The sequence below is a fragment of the Ambystoma mexicanum genome, chromosome 5p, assembly GCF_040938575.1.
Source record: "Ambystoma mexicanum isolate Mex_15411 chromosome 5p, UKY_AmexF1_1, whole genome shotgun sequence".
Classification (NCBI taxonomy): domain Eukaryota; kingdom Metazoa; phylum Chordata; class Amphibia; order Caudata; family Ambystomatidae; genus Ambystoma; species Ambystoma mexicanum.
Window position 1 is genome coordinate 952,071,132 of NC_090930.1, and position 23,726 is coordinate 952,094,857.

The following is a 23,726-nucleotide window of genomic DNA, read 5'->3' on the forward strand; positions in this document are numbered from 1 at the left end:
AACATCTTCCCCATCCTCATGAGGAGGACCTACTTGTAACATCTCCTGAATGCGTTTCCTGTGACCATGGGAGAAACCTAGTGGCGTCTACCAGGAGACCCGCTGCTCCCACATCAAATCCAATCAAGTTAACAGACTCGCCAGCCCTTTGTTTCAATTGGCTGATTTCCCCAACCTTGCTGGGAATAATCCTCTAGCGTGGTCAAATCAACCCCCCCACCCCTTCTCTGATTATTGGGTTTGAGACCAGCTCTCCTACACATCACTGGTTCAGCCGTTACCTCCTTCCGACCAGATTCTGGCCTGGACGATACCTCCTGCTCTGAACCACTCTCTGTACTGTCAAATACATCCCTATCCCATTGGTCGGGGTCCCAATCAAGCCCTATGGAGGCAATCGGTCACTACCTTACGGGAGTTCCCCCTCCCTCTTCTCTCTTGATAACCAAGCAACCCTTCCAGCAACTCACTCTGCTACTGCTTGATTGGTCTGCCTTACAATATAACTTCATTTGGAGCTACTGCATTAACGCAATCTGTTTGTTGCCAGCTCCTTCTCCAATCTCGACACACTCGCCTGCAATTCCAGTCTGATGCACCTTTCGGAATGAATGCAACAGAATCCAAACTCTTCTGCCTAAAGCCGAACACTTCTTCCCTTTTTCCACAGGCACCTGTTGCAGGCAGCCCTTTGGTCAGGCTCGCCTCGCCTATGCTTATAGCCCAGGTCTCACTCAGACCTGGACCACTTGCCCAGGTTTGACACTTTTGTCATACAGGGTGGTCACTTCAGGACACTCCGCCTGCGGAGCATCCTTTTTTCTTAAATGAGGAACTCCTGGTATCAAATTAATGTTTCACCTCCCGATCGTCAATCTCTCACCAACTTTCCTCTTCAAATATCCACAACCAAAATTGCCTCTCACTCCAACACTTAAAATGTATTGAATTGGCAGGGCTCTTTCGCATCAATATCGGCACAAAGACCCTGCTAACGGCGCCAAATGTTTTGCTTTGTCCGCCCCATGTATGGACCTCAAACTCACGTACCCTAGAGGGGCAATGAGTCACACTTGGACCAATAGTTGGAAATATAATTGGCTTGTTACAAGCCCTTTATTCACACACTATACATGCACACGCAACTAAATCATGACCTATATTAGATCATACATGGAAAAAGAGCATCACTGTTAGTATGGTTGCGGAAGATACCTTCATCTTGCCACCACGACACTGCTTCGTCCCAGAGCTGGTAGGCAGATGGATCACTCGTTCTAATTGGGTCTGGAGCGGAGCGTTCTCCCTCTCAGCAAGTCCCTCACCGAGGGTCCGTCTTTTTTCATGAGGAATATTTCTTTTTTTATGGGGAAATCCCTGCCCTTCATGGTTACCAGACTGCCCTCGGCCGAACAGTAGACGGCAAGCATTGGGAGCAAAGAGTGGAAAAATCCAGCTTCCCTCCCCCGCCTTCATTCCCAGCACCCCTTATCACTGCACCTGCAAATGTCGGACTTCCTTCTTGGCTTGTCCTTTTGCAGACAATACAACTATCCTTCAAGTTAGCTTATCTTACAACATTCAACCTTTCACCTGTTGCAGAATTCACGCTTGCTTACTGAGCCCACGATAACGTAGGCTTTCATTGCGGTAATGAAAGTGAATGTCCAAAATGACAGCATCAGCGCCATGTTTAGCTCATTCATGCACACGCCCTACACTGCTCCGCTGTTGGCCCTCATACTACTAGACAGATCAGCTGCCTTCGACCCAATTGGACACAACACTAATCCAGAGACTGGAATAATGCGGCATAAACTCTGCACTACATTTGCTGAAATCCTTCCCCTCCCCAACCGAAAACACCAAAAACATCACCTGTGGTATCTAGCCTCTCCCTCCTCTCAAAAATTGACATGTCCACCCCCTCTAATGAAATGTGTTCATACCCATGGATTGACAACCTAAAACTATGCAGATACCCAACTCCTTTTCAAGATCACCTCACCACAAGATCCAAACACGGTCAACAAATGCATCACTGACCTACCTTGATGATGAACCTCATACTAAACCCCACTAAACAAATGATCCCCTGCCCCATAGTCCATCCAACACATACACACCTCAGCTGGCCACCATGCATGGGAACCCAATCGGAGGGAGACCTCTTCAGTGACCTGGGAGTACTCCAACTCTCTCAGGAACCACAAGTCGAACGCAGTAGTGAAGAAATGCTTCTACTGCCTGCGACTAATTGGAGGGTGGGGGGGGGGGGTGATGGTCACCTACCTCACCTTTCCAACAGAACCATCACAATCCTTTCCTTAGTGTTATCAAGACTGTGAACAGCATTTACCTTGCAATGCCAGAACTCATCACAGAGCATACAAATATTGCAGCAAGACTACTTATAAGACTATAACACCAGCCCTGAGAAGCCTACACTGAGGTCCAATAAGTATTCACTTTAATGTCCTCTGCATCATCCACAAATGATACACTGGAGCGGGTTCTCTCCAAGCCAAAATACACTTCTACCTAAGTGAACAATGTCCAAAACAAAACCCTGCCAGAAAAGGAAATTCTCTCATTTGATGCAACATGTCAGTGCAAACATGCATGCAAGACCAATTCATACAAGACCCTGAGCAATGAAAGCACTGTTTGTGGAAGATGAAACCCAAACTAATAAACTTTTGAAACGTAAATTCAAGACCAGTTTCCTGGTGTAGTCTTCATTCGATATCTAACAGTGCCTGGCATTGGCACTAAATGTAGTTTTTAATTGCGGTTCCTTTTTCCAATCCATAACTAGCATTTATTGAATTACTGAGTTTTGGATGACAATCCATTTAAAAAAAAAAAGTTTAACTTGTACACTTAATTTTTTCATCTCTCATGGTCCGGCAAAAGTGATGGCCAGTAAATGCCATGCCAGCCCTCTGGGACACCCAGCACCTCGCAGACACTTATTATCAATTATGTGTTTGCAGGGCGCTGTGCGCCCAGGGAGAAGGCATGGGATGATTTTACTGGACATCATGGATGCCCAGTAGGGCTATCCTGTCCCCAGTGCCTCACATGCAGTCATGCCCTACAGAGCTGTTCTCAATCATTCAATGTTTGAGAGAAGCTGTTTGGGGGTCTGCCTGCTTGTGCACATGTATATATGAATATCAGTGTTCTGCTGGGCACCGTGTGACGATTCAGTCACATGGGTGCAAGTTGAACACCATGCGTGCATGGACACATTCATACAGACTCATACAGCTTCTTTGAATCCTGCACTCTGCACCCACCAGAAAACAATCTTGTTCAATACATTCGCAGCATTCCCACAAGCAATCGGGCAACCATACAGCCTCTCGATCATACAAAGCACCCACCAGAACACTTGCACAGACACACCTATTCAAGGCCTGTGTAAAACCAGTATTTCCATCACAGAATGACGCTCTTATTTTGACTGAACTTCTAATCGGGCCCTCGGCACTGCATCCAGATAGTCACGCACCTATACAGACTCTCTCCAATCTTACACATTGCACTCACCAGAACACTTCATTCAGTCATGCGCCCACACATTCAAAATTACAATCGCAGACCCTTTTCTTTCATTTTACCTGGGCAGGCCGTGGCAGTCATTTTTCTCTGGTAGGCCTGGGAGTTTTCCAACAACGCGATGACGTTGAATGTAGAGGGAGGAGGGTCGAAGACTCCCTTCACACACACCCTCCTGCCTATTCCTCCTGGCAGAGGGGAGGCTCGGCATACTGACCGGAGCGAGCGAGCGAGGGAGGGAGGGAGGGAGAGGTGGTGGTGGGAGGGAGGGGGAGTGGGAAGAGCTATTCAGGAAGTCATTAGGGCTGTTCAACAGCGCCCCCAGGGATCTTGAAGGGCAGCCGTCACTGTGCTCTATATGATTGGTTATTTATAACACGTTTAATACCCAGAGGTTTCTAAGCGCGAACCTGTGGTGCTCCATGTGGTCTCGTTTTTGAGGCGAGCATGTTTCACCTGAACTATCCTCCCGATATGGTCTCGCAATGTCTTTCAGAGCTCTACATAAGTGAAGTCATGGGTGTTTTATTTGCTGGACCTCACCCATGTAAACTGCTGTCGGGCATAAGGGACACCAGCTGTCTTTACATTTGCTAAGGATTTAAATGTTTTTAGATTCTTTGATTTTCACTCCCTCATAACGCAAACGTAGTATTTGCACTCGCTCCATAATGCAAATGCATTGCTTTTTATTTTGGTTTGGTTTTTACATGTTTTTATTTCTGTTTTATTTGCAGAACTGGGAGGGTGGGAGGGCGGGGTTGCGCCACCCTAGTGCCCCCTATGGCATAGCTCTCAACTCACACGCTTTTGGCGGGTGTCACCCGTCTTGTAAACAGCCTACTCACCAGCCAAGCCTCCTGCACGCCCATTCGTTTCAATGGGCCTCTCACCCGCCAAAAATATAATTGGGTGTTTTCACCCGCCTTTGCGAGACAAATGGTTGAGAGCTATGCCCTATGGGCGAACCTGTCTGTAGGGCTGATGGCGAGGGAAAGGGGCGGTCCTAGGGGTATTGCAGATTTTGATTATTGCCGGGCTGTTTTTCTGGATAGCTTATATTTTCCTCCCTTCCTACAGGTCCTGACAGACTGAAGAGTGGAAAATACCAAAAGAAAAGATGGCTTTAACGGGTGGCCCTGATCAGTTTTTACACCCCTATTATCAGGTATGCTTTAAGTTTGGTTTATTTAATTTAATATTGTTGGATCAAATGGCTTTCTGTCGCTAAAAATGACCGATCTTGTAGTAAAAAAAAGTTACGCATAGTACATTTCTCCAGTCTGACTTTTGTCTGCTTTGCAGTGGCTACAAGGATTTACAGAATGTGCCACTCTGTGTCCACATAGTGAGGCACTTCGTGAACCACAGAATTGCGTCCCGACCAGGGCCTAGTAACACAATTGAAACAACGTTCTTGCTAAATGTTCTGGCTTGCCGTTTGTTACTGGATGGAATCATGTAACAAACATAAAAAAAAGGTTACTACTTCTCTGCATAAAAAGATATAAGGGTTAGTCTTCGAAGTAGTACTGCACCTTAAGGAAATAGCAGCCCTGTTGCAGCTTTGTTTCCCGAAGTGTTGCAGACTCAGATTTTTGTGCCCTTCCTGAAAGTGTTTATTTTCAGTTTTATGTATTGGAACACTCGCATTTTCTTCTGGGAATCTCTGCTTTCTGTTCCAGGGTTTCTGAGAAAGTTTAAGTGATTTACAATGTGGTGTACGCTTGCGAAATCATAACTATTCAGAATGGCCTTTGGTGTAATTGGCAGTGCAGAGCTATTCTGCTATTCTCTTCTTGGAGCAGCACTCTTGATGTGGACCGCTAGCAGCAAATGACCTAGTCAGCGAGAACACACGGGCTCGTAACGTTAAAATAATGTTCAGCATTTTGTTTATTGGTGAGCGTGTCATGGTTCGACATTGTGCCTGTGAATGTGCGCCAAGCATCGTGGATACGCCTTTCAATGTGCGCTACTGGCAATTCCCTCCCCATACCCTCCCCATACCCTCACTGGGCTCCTTCTGCCAACCACCACAGTCGATATTCCGCTGCTTTGCCACCAGACTGTATATATCAAACACATGGTGTCGCATGTATTACTGCACCTGGAAGTTGCCTTGTCATGGCGAACCGCCAGCCAATCCTTTTCTTTAATTGCATACTGCGATTTGAAGGCCCATACTTTCATTAGAAGGGGGGATGGGGGGGGGGGGCAACTGTCCCAGCATGCAGTGGGTACAACTGCTTAATGTGGCATGCATGACCCTGGGCAAAGTGTCAGCTATTATACTGCAAAGGAAGTGGAATGAACGCGACATGACGCCATGTCTGTGCTGAGATTTCTACGTATTTTCTTCAAGTTTGTTTTTACTGGTTAATCTACGATTTTTGCTGGAATATCAATTGTTATACTTTTTTACTGCCCTGTGCGTATAGGCACTCTCAGCTGAAGTGGAGGGGTGAGGATAAGCCTCCAAATCTAATGTAGCAAGAGCTCTGATTCAGGGGTAATCGCTGTGCCCCAAAAAAGGAAAATGCCCAAACGTGTGGCTAAACAAACTGTTAAGATCCCGTAAACGGGGACAAATTGATATTGCAGGATTTCCCTTGCTTGCTCTCAGCTAGTTACAGGGTTTTCAACGTCTTAACGGACTGACATCGTAAGTGACCAGTTATTCTACAAAAACTTAGGTAGACTGGGGGTGAGGGGGAGGGTTGGTTAGTGAGGGCAATCTACTTATGGTATACATATGTGGTTAGTGCTCAGATTCGATATGCATGATCTGGTGCATTATAATGGGGCAGTGCAACAAAGTGTGAACTAACACAGAAGGTGGGTATGGATTGGTCAGTGGGTGTCTTCCCAGCCCTCGTACCTTGGCTGGTGACCAGCCCATGAGCAACAATTCAAGGTGATGAGATCATCCCCCAAAGGTACATTCTGTACCAATAAGGTTACCATCTTGGCTCCTCTAGGCATTGAGCTTAGGAAACATGATACAAAATCCCAGGATTAAAGCTAAATGTACTGAGCTGGATGGGAACGACTTATGTCTCAATCTAATAGGCTTGGTGTCGGTCCCAGAACGTGTGCAGAGATCACTGGCTTGATTTCCCTGCTCCATTTATGAGTTTCGTTTTAGGCATTATGCATGCAGGTGTCTAAGAAGACTGTTTCTGAAGTCTTTGTATCTTTGAGTGTTGCTGTGAAACTCTCCCTCCATTGATGGCCTTGGATGGAACATGTACACCGGCTTCATGACCAGTCTGCATTTCCCTGCTAAATCGGCAAGTTGGCCTCTCCCTGAATTCTTGAGCCTTCTTCGTGCTTTCCATTCACTTCAGTTTGGCTGCGGCTTCCATTTTGATTTTCATGACATTTTAACTTCATTCAGCAAGCTTCAGGTCTTATTCTTGTGTCTTGCGTTGCGCCTTGGTAAAGGGTATGCCTGCTAAGTGGGTCAAAAGCATGTTCTTGGGGTCTAGGAGAAGTTTATTTTAAGTGTCTAGTGTCCTGCAAGGATGCAAATGTGCTTCATGTCCAATGCATCTGTGTTGGTCTTAATCGGGATGTCATTGGTGCTCTGCTTAGTCAGTCCACTTGCTCCATTGTCTGCAAGTTGATCTCCTCATCAGGATAGGGTCTGAATGCCTGTCTGAGTGAATAGCGTTTCTCACATCTGCGGTACAATGGTGATGGAGAGGAGGAGGCCAGGAACAATTTTATACCAGTCATTTCTGTATCGTCTGGATGAGTGCGGGACCGGAGCAAAGGGACCCACATTCATCTGTCACTCTTCACAGCACTACCGCTTCCTGAATGTCTTGAGACCAGAATTCTAAATGGACACAATTTGGAAGCCTGGACACATGGTGTTGGTTTGTTATGGGAAAAGCAGTCTATCCTCTGCCCTTTTCATGGGGCCACAATTGTCCCGGCTATTTTTCGCCTGGCAATGGCTGCCTTATGAAGCGGTTTTCATCTTGTGGGATGCTTACTAGTTCTTTCCATGCTTGTGCCACATTTTCCCTTTAGTACAGCAAGTTTTCCAAAGAGGCCATTACTGCTTGGAAAACTGCTGAGTGACCATATAATATCTTTAGGCCCAACATGAGCTAGTTCAAGGATGCCTTCACATAACACTGGGATATGCTGCCTAAAGCGCCTTGCACAAGCATTTGCACGGAAGTTTGTTTACCTGATATGCAGACTTGTGGTGATTGCACCGGTGTATACTTCAGGGTGATGTCAGTCATGCCTGTACCTTAAGATGCTGATGTATTGGCAAAGAAACTATTATTTTTAACCCAGTGAAGTCCTTCATATCAATAACTTTACTGTGGTACTTCACAGCTGTGTCTCACTTGCAGGCAGTGAACAAGGTCTACTTAAATTGCCTTACATTTGAAGGGGCAAATGTATCTTGCTTCTTAAACCATCTTCTACAACGTGTACATAAGCCTTGGGATGCTTACCTTGATATTTTAGATCGGGGATTTGTGCTTGTGATCATGTGCCTTGGTTAGGTCCTGGGTTGGAGTGCATATCCTTGCTCCTGAGCTGAGAAATGCTTGGATGCAAAACATTTGTGACATTTGAGTAACATGTGCATAATTGGGTTCAGGTGCTACTTCTCTGCAGGCGTGTTCAATTTAGAAGTGGGTGCTGGACAACATGTTGCCTAACAGAGCCTGCAAATGGGGATTCTTGGGAGTCATGCCTTTTTCACACGGGAGATTAGCTACGATATGGCATTTATAACGTGCCAATACACCAGTGTTTCAAGGTGCGATGAGGCAAGGGAGGGGGACAAAGCGAAGACTGACGAGCTTAGTAGGCCAAGTGACATTGTGGGGAAAAGTGCGAGGTGGCAGTGTAGTACATGGAATAAATCATTAACAAGAAGTGCGGCTAATGGGTGGCAAGTGCAAGGGTAAGTGCAGACGGCAGGTGTTCAAAGAGCAGGTAGGGTTAAAGATACAGCCCCAAGTGCAAGGGGCGCTGCATGGTTTGGCGGTGGGGGGCAGTTCAGGTGTGTATCTGGACAGGAAGGCAGCCTGGGCCCGCGATCGAGGGTAGCCAGGTGACCAGTGCAGTTTCAGCCTGGAATTCAGCAGGGGAAAGGAAGAGCAGGCAGAATAAAAGAGGAAAGTCTTAAGGTGCTTCCAGAACCGGAGATAGTTGTCAAGTTTCAGAGGCTTTTCCAGACGGAGGCCCCAGCCAGAGATATCTACCATCAACTCGTTGCTTGGAGAAGCGGCTGACCACGAGGGAGTTGGAGGAGCGAACAGCTCAAGTAGCAAGGTATTGGTGAAGAGAGTTGGAGGTATTGAGGCCCCAGAAGGCCTTCTGGACAATGCAGAGGGTCTTTAACTTAATCCTTGCAGCAGCTGGGAGCCAGTGCAGAGATTTCAGTGCTAGAGAGATACGATCCTTTGGCTTGAGGCCAAGGACAAGTCTCGCAGTCCTGTTCTGGATGAGTTGCAGAGGGTAGATGGTAGAAAGGGGCATTTGCCGTAGTCTAGCCTAGAGAACCTGAACTCTGGAGACAGTGAGCTTCTTGGGGAAGGAGAAGAAAGGAAGAATACCTCTGAGGAGGTGCAGTTGGTAGTGTACCTTCCTAGAGACGTGAGATGTGAAGAGAAAGGAGTGTGAAATCAAAGATGACCATGAGGTTCTTAGCCTCACAGGTGGGAGCAGGAAGAGGGCCAAGGGAGGCCGGCCAGAGTGACAGGAAAGCAGGGTGCAGGTGTGCCGATGAGGAGAATCTGCTATCCAGGAGTGGTGAGCTGCCAAGACAGACAGTTCTTGAGGAGACATGGCAGAAGGGACCCTGAAAATTAGCTGAATGTCATCCGCATAGAACTGAAAGTTGGGGCAGACAGCAGCAATGCAGTGGGCAAGAGGTGCCAGGTTTTGGTTGAACAGCCAGGGAGAGAGGTTAGCCCCCCCCCCCCCCCCGGAACACCAAGTTGGAGTGAGATGGAGGATTGGAAGGAACCAAGCTGGACCTGGGAGGGTCAATCGGAGGAAAGGGGTCAGCCTGGCAAGGGCCTGATCGGTGATGCCCAGGTTATGACAGCCAGTTGAGCAGGATGACATGGTCAACCATGTCAAAGGTAGAATAGATGGAGTAAGAGGACAGAAGGGAGATTTAAACCGAAGTTGGAGAGCAGTTTCCATGCATCTGGCTTCTATGAAGCCAGACTGATGGCCATGGAGACAACAGATTCTGTATGGAGATTAAGCTGGGAGATGGCCAGCTTTTCCAGGAGTTTGACAAGGAAAGGAATGATGGAGATAGGGTGATGGTTAGCCGGGCAAAAGGTCGGCTGAGGGTTTCTTGAGAAGAGTGTGCACAAGAGTGCTGAGGGAGGGGGGAGGAGGGAGAGGGAAGGCTCCAGCTGTGAAGTAGTGGCTGCAGAAGTTGGCCAGGGCAGGAGCAAGGGTGTCCCATGTGGATGGTTTTGGAAGAACCGGGAGAACCTGTTTTGATGACTTTCATAGATCTGACTCGTCTAGAAACCTTGTCCGGGGAGAACGGAGGAAAGGCGGAGGTGGCCAAAGGTGGATATGGATATGGAGAGGGTGTGGGGGGGGCACAGGTAGAGGGAAGCGGAGAGGACGAGAGGGTGGACAGGATGTCCGAGATGAAATGAGAAGGTAGGGCTGTGCAGAGGGCCTGGCCGGGGAGGGGAGGAGAGGTAGAGATTGCAGCAGGATTGGCGAGCTCCTTGCAGATGGAGTTCGGCCAATGCTGCAGACAAGGGCTCTCTTCTTGGTGTGGACAGAGCTTGTATTGCCTTTGGAGCAGGCGGCAGGCCAGTTTGTCAGAGGATGCACTAGAAGCAAGCCATTGTGTCTAAGCCATACCAGGACTTACACTTGGCTTTGGGCTTCAAGCAGATCCTCATGATGGGGGGTGGGGGGGTCAAGAACATCAAGAGTATCAAATAGCAGAGTGGAGCATGGAAAGGGCTGTTAGGATGGGAGTCATCCAGAAGAGGGGGAGAAATGGTGGTGAAAGCCTCAACTGACACACTTCATAGGTCGGATAACTGAGGTTAGGTGGGGGTGCTGGAGTTGGCTTGGCCTGAGGGGGAGAGAGGGAGAGATGGGAGGAAAGGCGAAAGTTATCACTTCAGGAGAGATGGAGAGGTGAGAGGGATAGTGTGGGAAGGGTCAGAGGAGATTAGAACATCCAGAGTGTTCCCTGCAGAGTGAGTCAGGCCAGAGGGGAGAATGGAAAGGGAGGGAGTCAGAGGAAGGCTAGGAAGCAACCAGGTGGATGTTGGTCTCCATGAAGGAGTTGAGTGGTTGATGCCAGGAGGGAGGCGGGGAGGTCTGCTGCCTCAGAGGAAGGAGGTGATCTGACCAGGTGGCCAATCAATAGTAGCTACAGTAAGAGTGACCGAGACTGCAGACAAGGTATCTGAAAGAGTAGGCATTAGGCCTGCGTAGGAATGACTGGCAGGAAACCACTACAGAAGATCAGGGCTACACCCCCTTGAACGGTTGGGTTTGGGCACGGAGAGGATCTTGTAGCCATCAGGATTTGTCAAAGCATGTGACAGAGCTGGCCGTGAACCATGTCTCCATGACACCAAGGACATGTAGTTAAATGTCTTCCAGGAGGCAGCAGATGTCAGATGAGAGTTTGACAGCTGAGTGAGTTGAGTGGCAATATGAAGAAGTATGCCATACTTGAAAGACTTCCGGGGAGGGGTACAAATCAGAGGTATGCCGTGCGGAGCTATAGGATCCTGAGGGAGGGGGGGGGGGCGCAGAAGAGGAGGAGACCGAGGGGGAGGCAAGCAAGCAGAGGGGAGAGAAAGGGACAGCATGAGAAGAAAGGAAATTGAGGCGCAGGAAGTGTCTCAAAGAGGGCTGGCCTGAGGTCCTTGGAACAAGACGGTGGCATTCAGGTAAACCTTAATGGTGACCTTACAGGAATCAAATGGGGTCAGGAGGGCCTCCTAGCGGATGCCACCATTAATGGGAGAGAAATCAGTGACCATATAAAGTCCATAGGTCTGGCGAGGGAACGACAGAGGATGTCTTTGTCTGGAGGAAGCACTGGTAGAGGTATCGGCGATGAGGAGACCAGGATGTCCTTTTTAAACTTCTTCCTACCAGACCTAGTAAGGAGATGCAGAAGCAGTTAGGAACGAGGGGAGGGGGATGAGACAAGGAGGGGTGCAAGCAGACCAGACAGATGGTGACTATGAATTCAACTTTTGGGACACCCCTTAATGGGTCTCTTTTCTCCCTTCCAAATCAGACATACATGACACTAATTGTGTGATCTAATTCCTGCTGACTTCAGATCCAGTTTTCTAGGCATTTCCAAGGATTGAATCCTCTAGGCTGCAGTTAAGACAGAGCTGAACTGTGCTGAAGTGGAGGGTCTGTCGTGTCTTGCTGTGTGTCTTGCATCGACTATGTTTATACTGAGGAAAAGGCGGACACTGTCTTTCCTGCAGACTGGCAGACACTGCTTCACCTTGGACCAGTGGGGTAGTAAACTCTCAAGGCGTTAAGCTGGGCTGGTTGGGAGATATGGCCCGGGAGTTATCCTGTCTGCCTCTGAGAGAAGCACTGCCTCACTCAGTGCGGTGTGAGCAATCGGCATCCCGTGAATGATGGTAAGAGCTGGCGTGCAGTGTTCCTTATATTATTGGCCCCCCTCCTGATCATTGGAATTGTAAATTTACAGTTCGAAGGGATTGTGTCCTCCGACGTATTCCTTATCTTAGATCTTAGATAGAAATCCTTCAGCTTTGCTGGCCTCGGAAAATTTTTTCGCCAGAGGGCGCTGCGCGTCGATGATCGCCGAGTCGATGACCCTCGACGGCCTCCGTGCCGACGTCGACGTCATCCTGCCTATAAAGGCCGCGCGCAGCGTCCGTTGCTCAGTTCCGTTTTTCCGCGCTTCGTTGTGCCTCGGAACACCGTTGCTCAGTTCTCGTCAGATAACGTATATAATATCTAACCTCGATATCGATGGCATCCTCCTCCGACCCGACGACCCCTCGGTCCGGTTTCAAAAAGTGCCGAGACTGCGGGAAGAAAATGTCGTTGACGGACCCTCACAGGGTCTGTTTGTGGTGTCTGGGAATCACGCACCAGAGTTCGGAGTGTGAGGAATGCCTTTCCATGACGGCGAAAGCCTTGAAGGAGCGTAGGGGGAAGCTCGAGAGAGGTAGGTCAACTTTAACTTCGGTAGAGTCGAGACGTTCGTCTCCTCACCATAAAAAAACACTCTCGTTCTAGGTCACGAAGTGGCTCCCACCACTCGTCGACATCGAGACACTCGAAGAAGAGACGTAGGAGATCCCCTTCGTCATCTTCGTCGAGTTCTCCTGAGAGAGTTCATTGCCCCACAAAACGCAGCTCGCAAGCTGAGTGGGAGGAATTCAGGAAAAAGATGCTAAGCGTCTTCGAGAAAGCGGCCTCGTCCCCCTCGAAGACAGCTGAGGGTGATACCCCGGGTAAAAAACCCAAAAAATCTAAACGCCGCGAGTCGCAGTACCCGGCGGAAAAGTCAACCCGAAAGCGCCTCGAGCCATCGGGAGATAAAGCATCATCGACGCCATCGTCGAAAACTCCTTCGAAACAGAGGTCGGCGCCATCGACGCCGTTGTCGAAGGATTCATCGGCGCATCAGTCGATCGAGTCGACGCCGACGTCGACGCCGATATCGACGCCGGTGAAGGAAAGAACCACGGCTACTCCACAGCCAACGGTTAGACAAAAGACCTCCGACTCGACGCCGAGAACGTCGACGTCGTTCTCGAGCAGGACTCCGATCCTTTCGAGTTCCTCGAGGCCTAGTACACATTTCTCGACGCTTTTCACGGCGCCTTCGAGTACTTTCACGTCGGTGTCGACGACATCGACGTTTTCAAGGCCTGTGATGATGGCTCCTTCTGCATTGGAAATGGGGTTTATACCATTCCAAAAACCAAAGTATCCCCCTTTAACCTCGATTTTTGAGGAAAGGGAGGATTCAGACCAAGATATTGATTTACAGAGGACCACATCACCAGAGCCAGAGACTTTCGCCTCTGAGGAAAGAGGATTAAAAAATCTTCAGGATGCACTTCAGGAAGCTAGTGGCTTGGACACTTCTCCTGAAGCAGAATTTATCAAACCAGACCCAGGAGAACATGCGGAGACTCCATATAGAGCTCTGATGTCTAGAATCATAGAATTTATGGGTTGGTCTGCACCTTCTCCTGCCTTTCAGCAGGATGACCTCACTGACATACTGGACAAGGGCCCACAGGAGGATCCTGTGGTTCCATTTCACTCTGCTCTACAGAGAAGGATTTTGACAAACTGGGAAACGCCGGAAATTATCCCGGCAGTAAATAAAAAACTGTCAACAAAATACAGGGTGGCTAGTTCTGACCCTGAATATTTGTCAAAACACCCTACTCCTGAGAGCTTAGTTGTACAGGCTGCAACCTCATCAGGCAGCACATCTGCATACCCCACTGCTCCGCAGGATAGGGATGACAAAAAGTATGATGCCATGGCTAAGAAGGTTTTTTCTGCCTGTAGCATGGCGTTAAAGTCTATTAACGCGACCTGTACGCTCGCTAGGTTCAGCCACACCCTTTGGGAGTGCGCTTCATCAGCGGCTGACTGCCTCCAAGAAGGAGAGGAAAGGGACGCATTTTTAAACATCATCAGGGATGGTAAAGATGCGATGTGCGAGACCCTACAAACTGGCCTAGATTCTGCTGACAGTATCAGCAGGGCCATGGCGGCAAGTACCACAATCCGCAGGCATGCGTGGTTGAGGAAGTCTGGTTTTGCCTCTGACGTGCAGACCAGGCTTTTGAATATGCCCTTTGACGGTTCTACCCTCTTTGGAAAGAAGGCGGATGACAGTTTGGAGAAACTGCAAACGTCCAAGGCAGCAGCCAAGTCATTGGGAGCTGCTATCCGTCAGAATACCTTTCGTCCTTCGGGATCATCGTGGAGAGGACGGTCCTTTCGTTACTATTCCTCATATGGAAAGGGCAGAGGACGACCGGCTCAAAGAGGCCAAGGAAGATTTACCCGTGGTGGACGGGGTAGGGGAAAGAAAGCCGCACCCGCAGGAGCAGGAGCCACTTTACCTTCGGCAACTGCATCAGCCGCTTCAAAACCACTCTGAGGTCTCCCCTCACAGAACACCAGTAGGGGGCAGGTTAACTCACCATCTGACGGAATGGCAGGCTATTACGTCAGATGCTTGGGCTCTGGAGACAGTGGCCCAAGGTTACTGCCTGCCCTTCCTACATATCCCTCAGAGTCATCCACCGGGGAACAACCCTTTGAAGCTTCCAGATCCGCTCCTCTTGCAGGAGGTTTTAGACCTGCTAGAGAAAGGTGCCATAGAACTGGTACCTGTAGCGGAAAGGAACAAGGGTTGGTACTCCCCCTACTTCATAATACCGAAGAAGGACGGAGGACTGAGACCCATCTTAGACTTACGGGAATTGAACAAATTCCTCCGAAAGGACAAGTTCAAGATGGTGACTCTCTCTCAGATCCTTCAGGCCCTCCAGCTTCAGGACTGGTTGGTATCTCTAGACCTCCAGGACGCTTATTTCCATGTGCCGATCCATCCCAGGCACAGGAGATACCTGAGGTTCGCAATTGGCAGCTCTCATTATCAATTTCGAGTTCTGCCATTTGGGCTAACCTCCGCCCCGAGGGTCTTTACCAAGCTAATGTCGGTTGTGGCTGCAAGTCTAAGGAGGGAAGGGATTCATGTCTACCCTTACCTAGACGATTGGTTGATCAGAGCTGTATCTTCGGAACAGATTCAGAGACAACTAGATTATGTTTGCCACTTCCTTCACAAGCTGGGCTTCTCCCTCAATTTAAAGAAGTCACAGATGATACCATCACAGAGACTCCAATTCATTGGAGCAGTCCTGGACACTTCCCTGGGAAGAGCCTTGCCACCAGAGGTGAGGGCTCGAGATATTCTGCAGATGGTCATCAGATTTCAGAATGCCCAATATCTCCCAGCCTACGACTTTCTGAGGTTGCTAGGCCTCATGGCATCCTGCATATTCCTCGTGCCGGAGGCTCGCCTGAGAATGAGATCCCTCCAGTGGGCACTGAGAACTCAGTGGTCACAGTTCTCAGGAAGGATGACAGATCTCCTTCGGATCCCGGTCAAAGTAGCCCGAGACCTTCAGTGGTGGGCCTGTCGGGAGAACATCCTGAAAGGAGAAATGTTTTGGCAACCATGGCCGGAGATAACAGTAGTCACGGATGCCTCACTCACGGGGTGGGGAGCTCACGCCAACGACTTGACCATCAGCGGTCGTTGGTCTCCATCGGAGTCCAGACTACATATCAACCTGTTGGAGCTGAGAGCCATCAGACTAGCGCTGAAGGCTTTTCTGCCGTCTGTACGGGGAAGAAACGTCCTAATAATGACGGACAATACAGTGGCCATGCACTACCTCAACAAAAGAGGAGGCGTAGGCTCACTACCACTGTGCAGAGAGGCGATGCAGCTCTGGTTTTGGGCAATTCAGGAAGGAATCTCTCTATCGGCAATTCACCTAGCCGGAGAGAAGAACTTGACAGCGGACGCTCTGAGCAGGCAGAGCACAGTCTCTCACGAGTGGGAGATAGCTCAGGAAGTCCTTCAAGAGATCTTCGCCCTTTGGGGAACCCCTCAAGTGGATCTGTTCGCCACCAGTATCAACAGGAAGTGCGACAGATTTTGCTCAAGGGAATTTCCCCCCAGAGGAGCTCTAGGAGATGCGTTCGTAGTGGACTGGGAGTTCCCACTTCTGTACGCGTTCCCTCCGGTCCCTGTCATTCCTCAAATGATCAGGAGGTTGAGAAGGTTTCGGAAGACCATGATCCTAATTGCCCCGGATTGGGCCAGGAGAACGTGGTACCCGGACCTTCTAGACATGTCCATCTGCCCTCCAATTCGACTGCCATACAGAGAGGATCTTCTCTCGCAGAAGGAAGGTCAGGTTCTCCATCCAGCCATCAAGACCCTCAACCTTCACGCTTGGTGTCTGAAAGGTTGAGGTACAAGGATTGGGACCTTCCGGATGATGTTATGGAGGTGTTGCTTTCGGCCAGAAGGCCGGCAACTAAAACTCTATACCGCTGCCGTTGGAACAAATTTTGCAGCTGGTGCAGAGAAAAGAATATTGAACCCTTTTCTTGTGGTACACCTATGGTGTTGTCATTCTTACTTTACCTGGCTAATTCAGGCCTACAGGTTGGCACAATTAAGGGCTATCTCGCAGCGCTATCAATCTTTAAGCGCACGGCAGAGGAGCCTTCATACTTCAAAATTCCATTGGTAATACAATACCTAAAAGGATTAACTAATGTTTATCCCCCGAAACCTTTTCAAGTTCCCTTATGGGATTTAAACCTAATTTTAAACTTCCTAAAGGGTGCCCCTTTTGAACCACTACACTCTTGTTCATTGAAGCTTCTCACCCTCAAAACTGTTTTGCTAATAGCATTGACATCTGCTAGAAGGGTTAGCGAGTTGCAAGCCTTATCGTGTAAACCTCCACATACAATCTTTTACAAGGACAAAGTTGTTCTTCAGGTGAAGCCTAACTTCCTCCCGAAGGTAGTCTCGGAGTTTCACATCACTCAGAAGATTATATTACCTTCTTTCTACCCTCCCCCTCATCCGGGGAAGGAGGAAGAGAGACTGCACAGGCTGGACCCTAAGCGAGCCTTGAGCTTCTATATCAGCAGATTGGCTAAGATCAGACAAGCAGACCAACTCTTTGTAGGTTATGCAGGACATAAGTTGGGCCTTCCAATAACAAAACAAACCATCTCCAGATGGATTATTTTAGCCATTCTGGAGTGCTACAAATTGGCAGGAAAGGAGCCTCCTCAAAATCTAAGGGCTCATTCTACCAGGGGTATCGCAACATCCTCAGCCCTTCAAAGAGGGGTGCCAATTCGAGATATATGTGCGGCTGCCACATGGTCGTCCGCACATACATTTACCAAATTCTATAGCCTGGATTCCTCCTCTAGTCAAGAAACTAGATTCGGCAAGGCTGTGTTACACTCTGTCCATTCTGGAAGGGTAACATAACTTTTATTACTCCCGCCTCCAGTCACAATACCACTGCTATGGGAGTCTATCTAAGATAAGGAATACGTCGGAGGACACAATCCCTTCGAAGAACTAGTTACTCTTACCTTGTAACGTTCTTTCGATGGGATGTTCCTCCGACGTATTCCTTATCGACCCTCCCATCCATCCCCGCAGTATGACTTCCTGTGGGTTTGCAGCCTATGCTCCTTCAAGGTGATTAGTCTAATCCAAAAACATTACTGGGGACTACAAAACGGAACTGAGCAACGGACGCTGCGCGCGGCCTTTATAGGCAGGATGACGTCGACGTCGGCACGGAGGCCGTCGAGGGTCATCGACTCGGCGATCATCGACGCGCAGCGCCCTCTGGCGAAAAAATTTTCCGAGGCCAGCAAAGCTGAAGGATTTCTATCTAAGATCTAAGATAAGGAATACGTCGGAGGAACATCCCATCGAAAGAACGTTACAAGGTAAGAGTAACTAGTTCATCTGTTCCAACCTGCTTTCTAGCTTTTCCAGGAATCTGGAACAGTGTTATAGGTGCCTTGAGTGGGTCTGCTAGTGAGGTGAGGGCCGGTGGAGAGGGTCTGGAGTATTGAGGGTGCACTGAGGCTTAAGTCTGGGACAGAAGCCTGGGCTTTCCAGTTTGTACCTGGATTACGTGGACCAGCTGCCCAGCGGTAATTGCAGGGCAGCATGATGTGCCCTTTGAACTGCTTCTATACATGCAGCCTGTAGGGCACTGAAGCGATGTGCTTACTATGTACTGTCTGCAGCAAGCAAGGATGTGCATGCTGTTGCTGGAGTTTTCAGCATTCTGTCATCTATCCCCTTGAAGGTGGTCCCTATGTAAGGAGACCAGCACAAAGTATTCTGGTGTCGGACGTGGAAAAGGTGCTTTGGTGTATAGAATGGACTTGTATTTTAAGAAGCAAGCTACAGGACCACCACCAGCCAGAGGTTGAAGCGTGGATAGTGGGAGAACTATGGAGGGCCCAGAGTGTGAACTGGAGGTGGTCAGCATGGATGATGCCTGTGGGGAGGGGTGGACATGCAGTGTATAATTAGGTAAAAAGAATGCAGTGCCAGGGCTCAAATTTTCTAACGCGTCAAGCTGGCCAGCTCCCTGCCCACTGCTGCCACCACCCACATCTGCTCAGCATGCTGCCAACATATGTGGTTAAAGCTGCAACTTGCTGGCTTTTTGTGGTTGAAGGATGGACTCGCTACAGCAGACCTGACTTACAGATGCCAATCAACATACACAGAACATTAGACCTTTTTAAGTGTGGCTTTAAACACAATCCTTATTTACATTTTGCCCTGATTCTGTAGGTTTTTATTATGCTGGCAGTTAAACTATGTTGCCAAAACACACAAAATGAAACAGACAATTGCTGAGGCTGAGCCCCTGGCAAAAGCCCCCACAAATTAAGCACTTGAGGACACTGGTAGAAATGCTCGGTCAGTGTTTCCAGCATTTTGTTTAAATCCTGCACCAAGGGTTCAGAGCGGTAAGAGTGGTCTGAGCTGAGGGGGAAGAGGGTAGCAACTCCCCAGGACTCTGAACCAGAGAGGGTGAACTGACTGCTCAGAAGTCGATGGCTCTGAGGAGCGAGAGACTGATATAGGGTAAACAAGATGGAATCCTATATGAATGGGGGGGAAACTAATCTATAAGAGGCCAATGGTGGTTAATTTAAGGAGTGGGGTTTTGCCAACTTAGTTTCTAGAAGGGGAGGTCGGGGGGGGGGGTTCATAGTCCGGAGGGTTCTGTGTACCTAAACAAAGAGCAAGAGTTCTCCCAACCAGAGTAAGGAAGGATCTGGGACATGTCTGGTAGGTTCTGTCTGACCCGTTGGAGGATGGAGCAGTGTGATTTGGTGAGCTCATTGAATGAGGAAGTGACTCTAAACCAGATTCCATCAGCAGACATTGTGCATATAAGCCACTTGATTGAATGATTGAGACAGTGGAGGCCAAGCGCTCCCCGGTGAGGCGAATGGCCAGAAGGAAAGCCCCTGAAAAGGGGAAATGGAAAGAAATTGCATAGAGTGCTTGATGGAGCTCTTCTCTATAAAGCAGTGAGAGAAGGTGCTTATGAGGAAGAAGAAAAGTTTGAGATAAATAAGGGTCCTCAACCTCCATGCAGCATGAAGATGGAGTCCAGGCCTGGGGCCATGAGTCCGATGGTTTGCAAAAAGTGGATAGTATCCTCAAACATAATGGCAGCTCTCAAGAGCACACTGGACACTTTCTTAAAATTATAACATTGGCGACAACCTGAAGGACCACACAGCCCTTTTTGCTATACTGTATTCTCAAATATTTGAGGGATTTATTATGGCAAAAGAGGATAAAGTAGTGACATCTGAACAATTTTTGGTGCGAATGGTGGATTACAAAGGCTTTATGGATCATTGGAGGCTCCTGATTCCTGCTAAATTGCCAGTGAAGCACCCAGCACTAAAATGTCCAGGAACATTTAACAGTGCTGTTATATAAAGCAAGAAGAGTGCAGAGGAGTTATAAAGGGATAGGATGGAGCAGTGTCACCTTAATGTGAATCTAGGGAGTACAGCAGCCCAACAAAGGGATGAGCCGGAGAGCATCCCGCAGTTAATTACTGAAGTGGCAAACAAGTCATGGGAGGAACAACGCTGAAACGTGGTCATAAGGACCCCATTAGCGGAAGAAAATTGGAATACTATTGAGGACGAGCTTCACGAATATCCAATTTTTCAACACAAGGAAAAGAATCTAGGATGGAAAGATGTGCCGCTAACAAAATTGACTCAAAGGGTAAAATCCAATGGATCAAGGAACATAGAATACAGGAGAGTGTAAGAGGGATTAAGATTCTGCAATGGAGCGGAAATGCCCGAGAGGCCCTCCAATCATACTTTGTATCCAGGGTTCATAACACTTGAAAGTAGGGTACAAGAGGATCTAAAATTTCAATCTGCAAGAAAGGTAGCCAGCCCATTGACTGTGAAAGAAATGGTGGCGAAGAATTTGAAGGGGTATGGGAAGGTTTACCACAAGGGATTTGGAGAAATGTTTGGTTGGGTGTACTGAATTCGGATGATTTGAGATTAATTCAAAGTAATGTATTACACTGCTACGTACGGTCCCAAGATTAAGACTATTGACTTGAGGGACATTCTATTAGTACGAGTAAGTGGAGACTAGATGGGGAGTTGCTCCACCTGGAATCCTTTTTGATCAAGCAAACAATTCTAGAGGCTGCAACCAGTGTGCCATTGGGATTTGAGTTGCTTGATGCCAGCAACCCTAATGTACGAAGGGACCAAGAGGATGCACCCAATACAAAGGATTCACAACAGTTCTACATCTATGAAAGTGTAGAAGAATTGAAAACATGGGCACAAGACTGGGTTAAATGCCAAATGGATGGGTCCTGTCGGGTTAGTTACCTCTGGTGGGATTAACCATCTAGAAGGGTGACTATTAACATGGAGAATAGGCCACCCTAGAGATGACTGTCCGCATGTCCTGTAACCAATTCATGATATGATAGGTTATTTAGAACGCGCTTAATACCCAGAGGTTTGTAAGCGCGGACCTGGGGATCGAACCTGTGCTTCTCCGTGAAGTCTTGCTTCCAAGACGAGCACGTTGCCACTGAACTATCCTCCTGCGACTCCATGAACCTTCATGTAAAATAGCCAAATAAGAGCAGGACTCATGGTATTACAATAAGATCTTTGAACTCAAGGGGATTTAAGCATGTGTTTGAAAATGAGTCTGTAGTTTCAGCAATAAAATATATTGTCTCCAGGAGACGTGGCCCAGATCGATTCGCCCCCCCACCCCAGGCTATACTCTTATACGACCTAATTTGAATCAAAGGAGATATAGGGAGGGAATCATTGGGTTTAAATGGCAGCCATTTTCCGATGATTTTAAGGAGCTGGCCATTATTGACGATTAAATTGGGTTATTCTGCCTTTTAATGTTAGATGAGCTAGTGGAGATTATGAAAGTGAATGTTTGGATTTTATCTTTTTAAAAGTGTTTAAGGTGAATGTGAAATTATTTAATGCTGATTAGAAGTAGAAATGGCATTTAAAGGTTTTTATTTAATAAATCGCACTGCGTCATTTTCTCATGAATGCCTAGGGAATCTGACTGCAGAGGGATTTGTGTGGTAGAAATTGATATAAGGTTGTGTCAGACTGGGAGAGGTGCCAACGAGTGTAATGCTTTACCGTAGCCCTTGACAACCAAAGTTTGGTTTTAGTCACTTAATTTTCTTTAGACTGATCATAACTGTACACGTGTAACAGCAAGGCAATTTTCCAAATCACCTTTTGTGATGCAGTGCTCATTATAAATGTGTTGCAGTTTGTGCTTTAAATCGTCTGCCATTGCGTAATCTGTGTGCTGTGCAACAATACTTTCAAATCGTGGCTAATCCCGGGCAACCTAGCCTCGTCGCATCTCATTTGAATTTCCATGTTTCTCCCTGTAACATGTTTCCAACTTGTGTAGGTGTTCAATACAAGCAAAGTGAAACTAGACCCCGTGGGAATATTTTTGCTTTCTGCCAATCTGCCCAACTATGGAGTGCCAATGCAGCATATTCGAGTAATTGAGGATGAGGAGGGCGGTGGTTGGTCAAGGCTTGTACACTGACCTGTTTTGGAATGGGATTGATAGCAGTTTCTTCATCCCCTTGGCAGCAAGCACACTTCATGTTTTGCAGGCTTCACTCTGCAAGGCATATGGGTTGAATCTGTCCATTAAAGATTTGCAAGCTGAACTGCAAAGGTGGAGCAGTTTCAGGCATAAACCTATGCTGGAAACCTGTTTACACTAGTACCCCCAATATGTTAGCCTCATACACAGCTAGAGGCTGTTGCTACCAAGAAATTTGTCTGAAGCTTTTCCAATGTCATATGTTAGGAGTACTGCAGGTTGGTGTTCTTTGGCATGAACCTGGCATAAACTTACATTTTATTGCTCATTTTTGCTTTGAGTAGTGGCTGCCACATTGAAGAATTTATCCAGGTAAGTTTGTTCAGTTCATATTCAACAGAGCAGTAAGTCAGTATGAGTAACTGTTTTGTGCCAACATTTATACAAGGATGCAGAGAGCTAAATTTAAACCAATGTGAGCTGTAACCTGCACACATACTCTGGTGTAGAATTTACTCGCACGTGCCTTTCAAATTCTATGTACGAAGGAAGTTACATGGAAGTACCCAGCAACCTTTCATTAAAGGAAACTGTCCAATCTGGGATGAAAAAACACATTTTATATGAAAGTGAAAGGCCAAACCTGGCCCTGCATAGTTTGAATTTTACTTGCCAGGGCATCTTAATGGGTAAACCTGGAGATATTAAAAGTTGGTTGGAGTTGATTGCAAAGAAATGTTACTATGGCACCCCATGGTTAAAAGGAAATGAAATGCTGCATTTGTGAAAAGCCTGGACCATGCCCTGGGCAGACCTGTCGGAATACAGGAAAGCTGGACAATTTGGACGTGACTGCCTTCAGAAAAAGGAAATTTCTAAAACTCAATTGGTTGGCTTACAATAAGGCAATTCTTTTCACTATTTGCAGTCCATGTATCTAGTTTCCACGAGTATTCCCCTTTTCTTTTGCAATTAAAACTGACAATTGCTTCTTCTGTTTGTTCTTTCTTTAAAACCAAGATGAATCAATAATTGTACTTTTGTCCTTTTTCCAAACTTTCAAACCACTCATGTTTGCAGCTATTTGTTGTTTTTTGTACCATGTTTTGTTATTGTCGATAAAACATTGACTTAGTCTATTCAAATTTCTCTCTGTAAAATAAACAAACTTCTTTAACAAACTTGCCCTCCTTGTTTCCAGAAAAACTCCTAAAAATTGTGATACCAGTTTCGGTACATTCTTTAAAACAGAACTACTTATAAGAATCATTGCAACTTGAGTTTACAGCAATAGGGACTTCCTTGTTATAATTGGATTTCCAGTCCCTTTCCCTTACTGCTTCTGGGACAAATCCCCCCACTTTTGTTTATGCTCACTGGGAAGATG

General features: G+C 47.5%; 1 protein-coding gene across 5 annotated transcripts in view; it reads left to right on the forward strand.

Moving 5' to 3' along the window:
- GRB10 (growth factor receptor bound protein 10) overlaps window positions 1–23,726 on the forward strand; it is an 848,605-nt gene that overhangs the window by 155,815 nt on the left and 669,064 nt on the right. For all 5 annotated transcript variants that reach the window (XM_069613407.1, XM_069613409.1, XM_069613406.1 and 2 more), the window contains one exon: window positions 4,645–4,732. In XM_069613407.1, coding sequence (XP_069469508.1) covers window positions 4,685–4,732 — 48 coding nt within the window. In that variant the 5' untranslated portion in view covers window positions 4,645–4,684. The remainder of the gene's footprint in view (window positions 1–4,644; window positions 4,733–23,726) is intronic.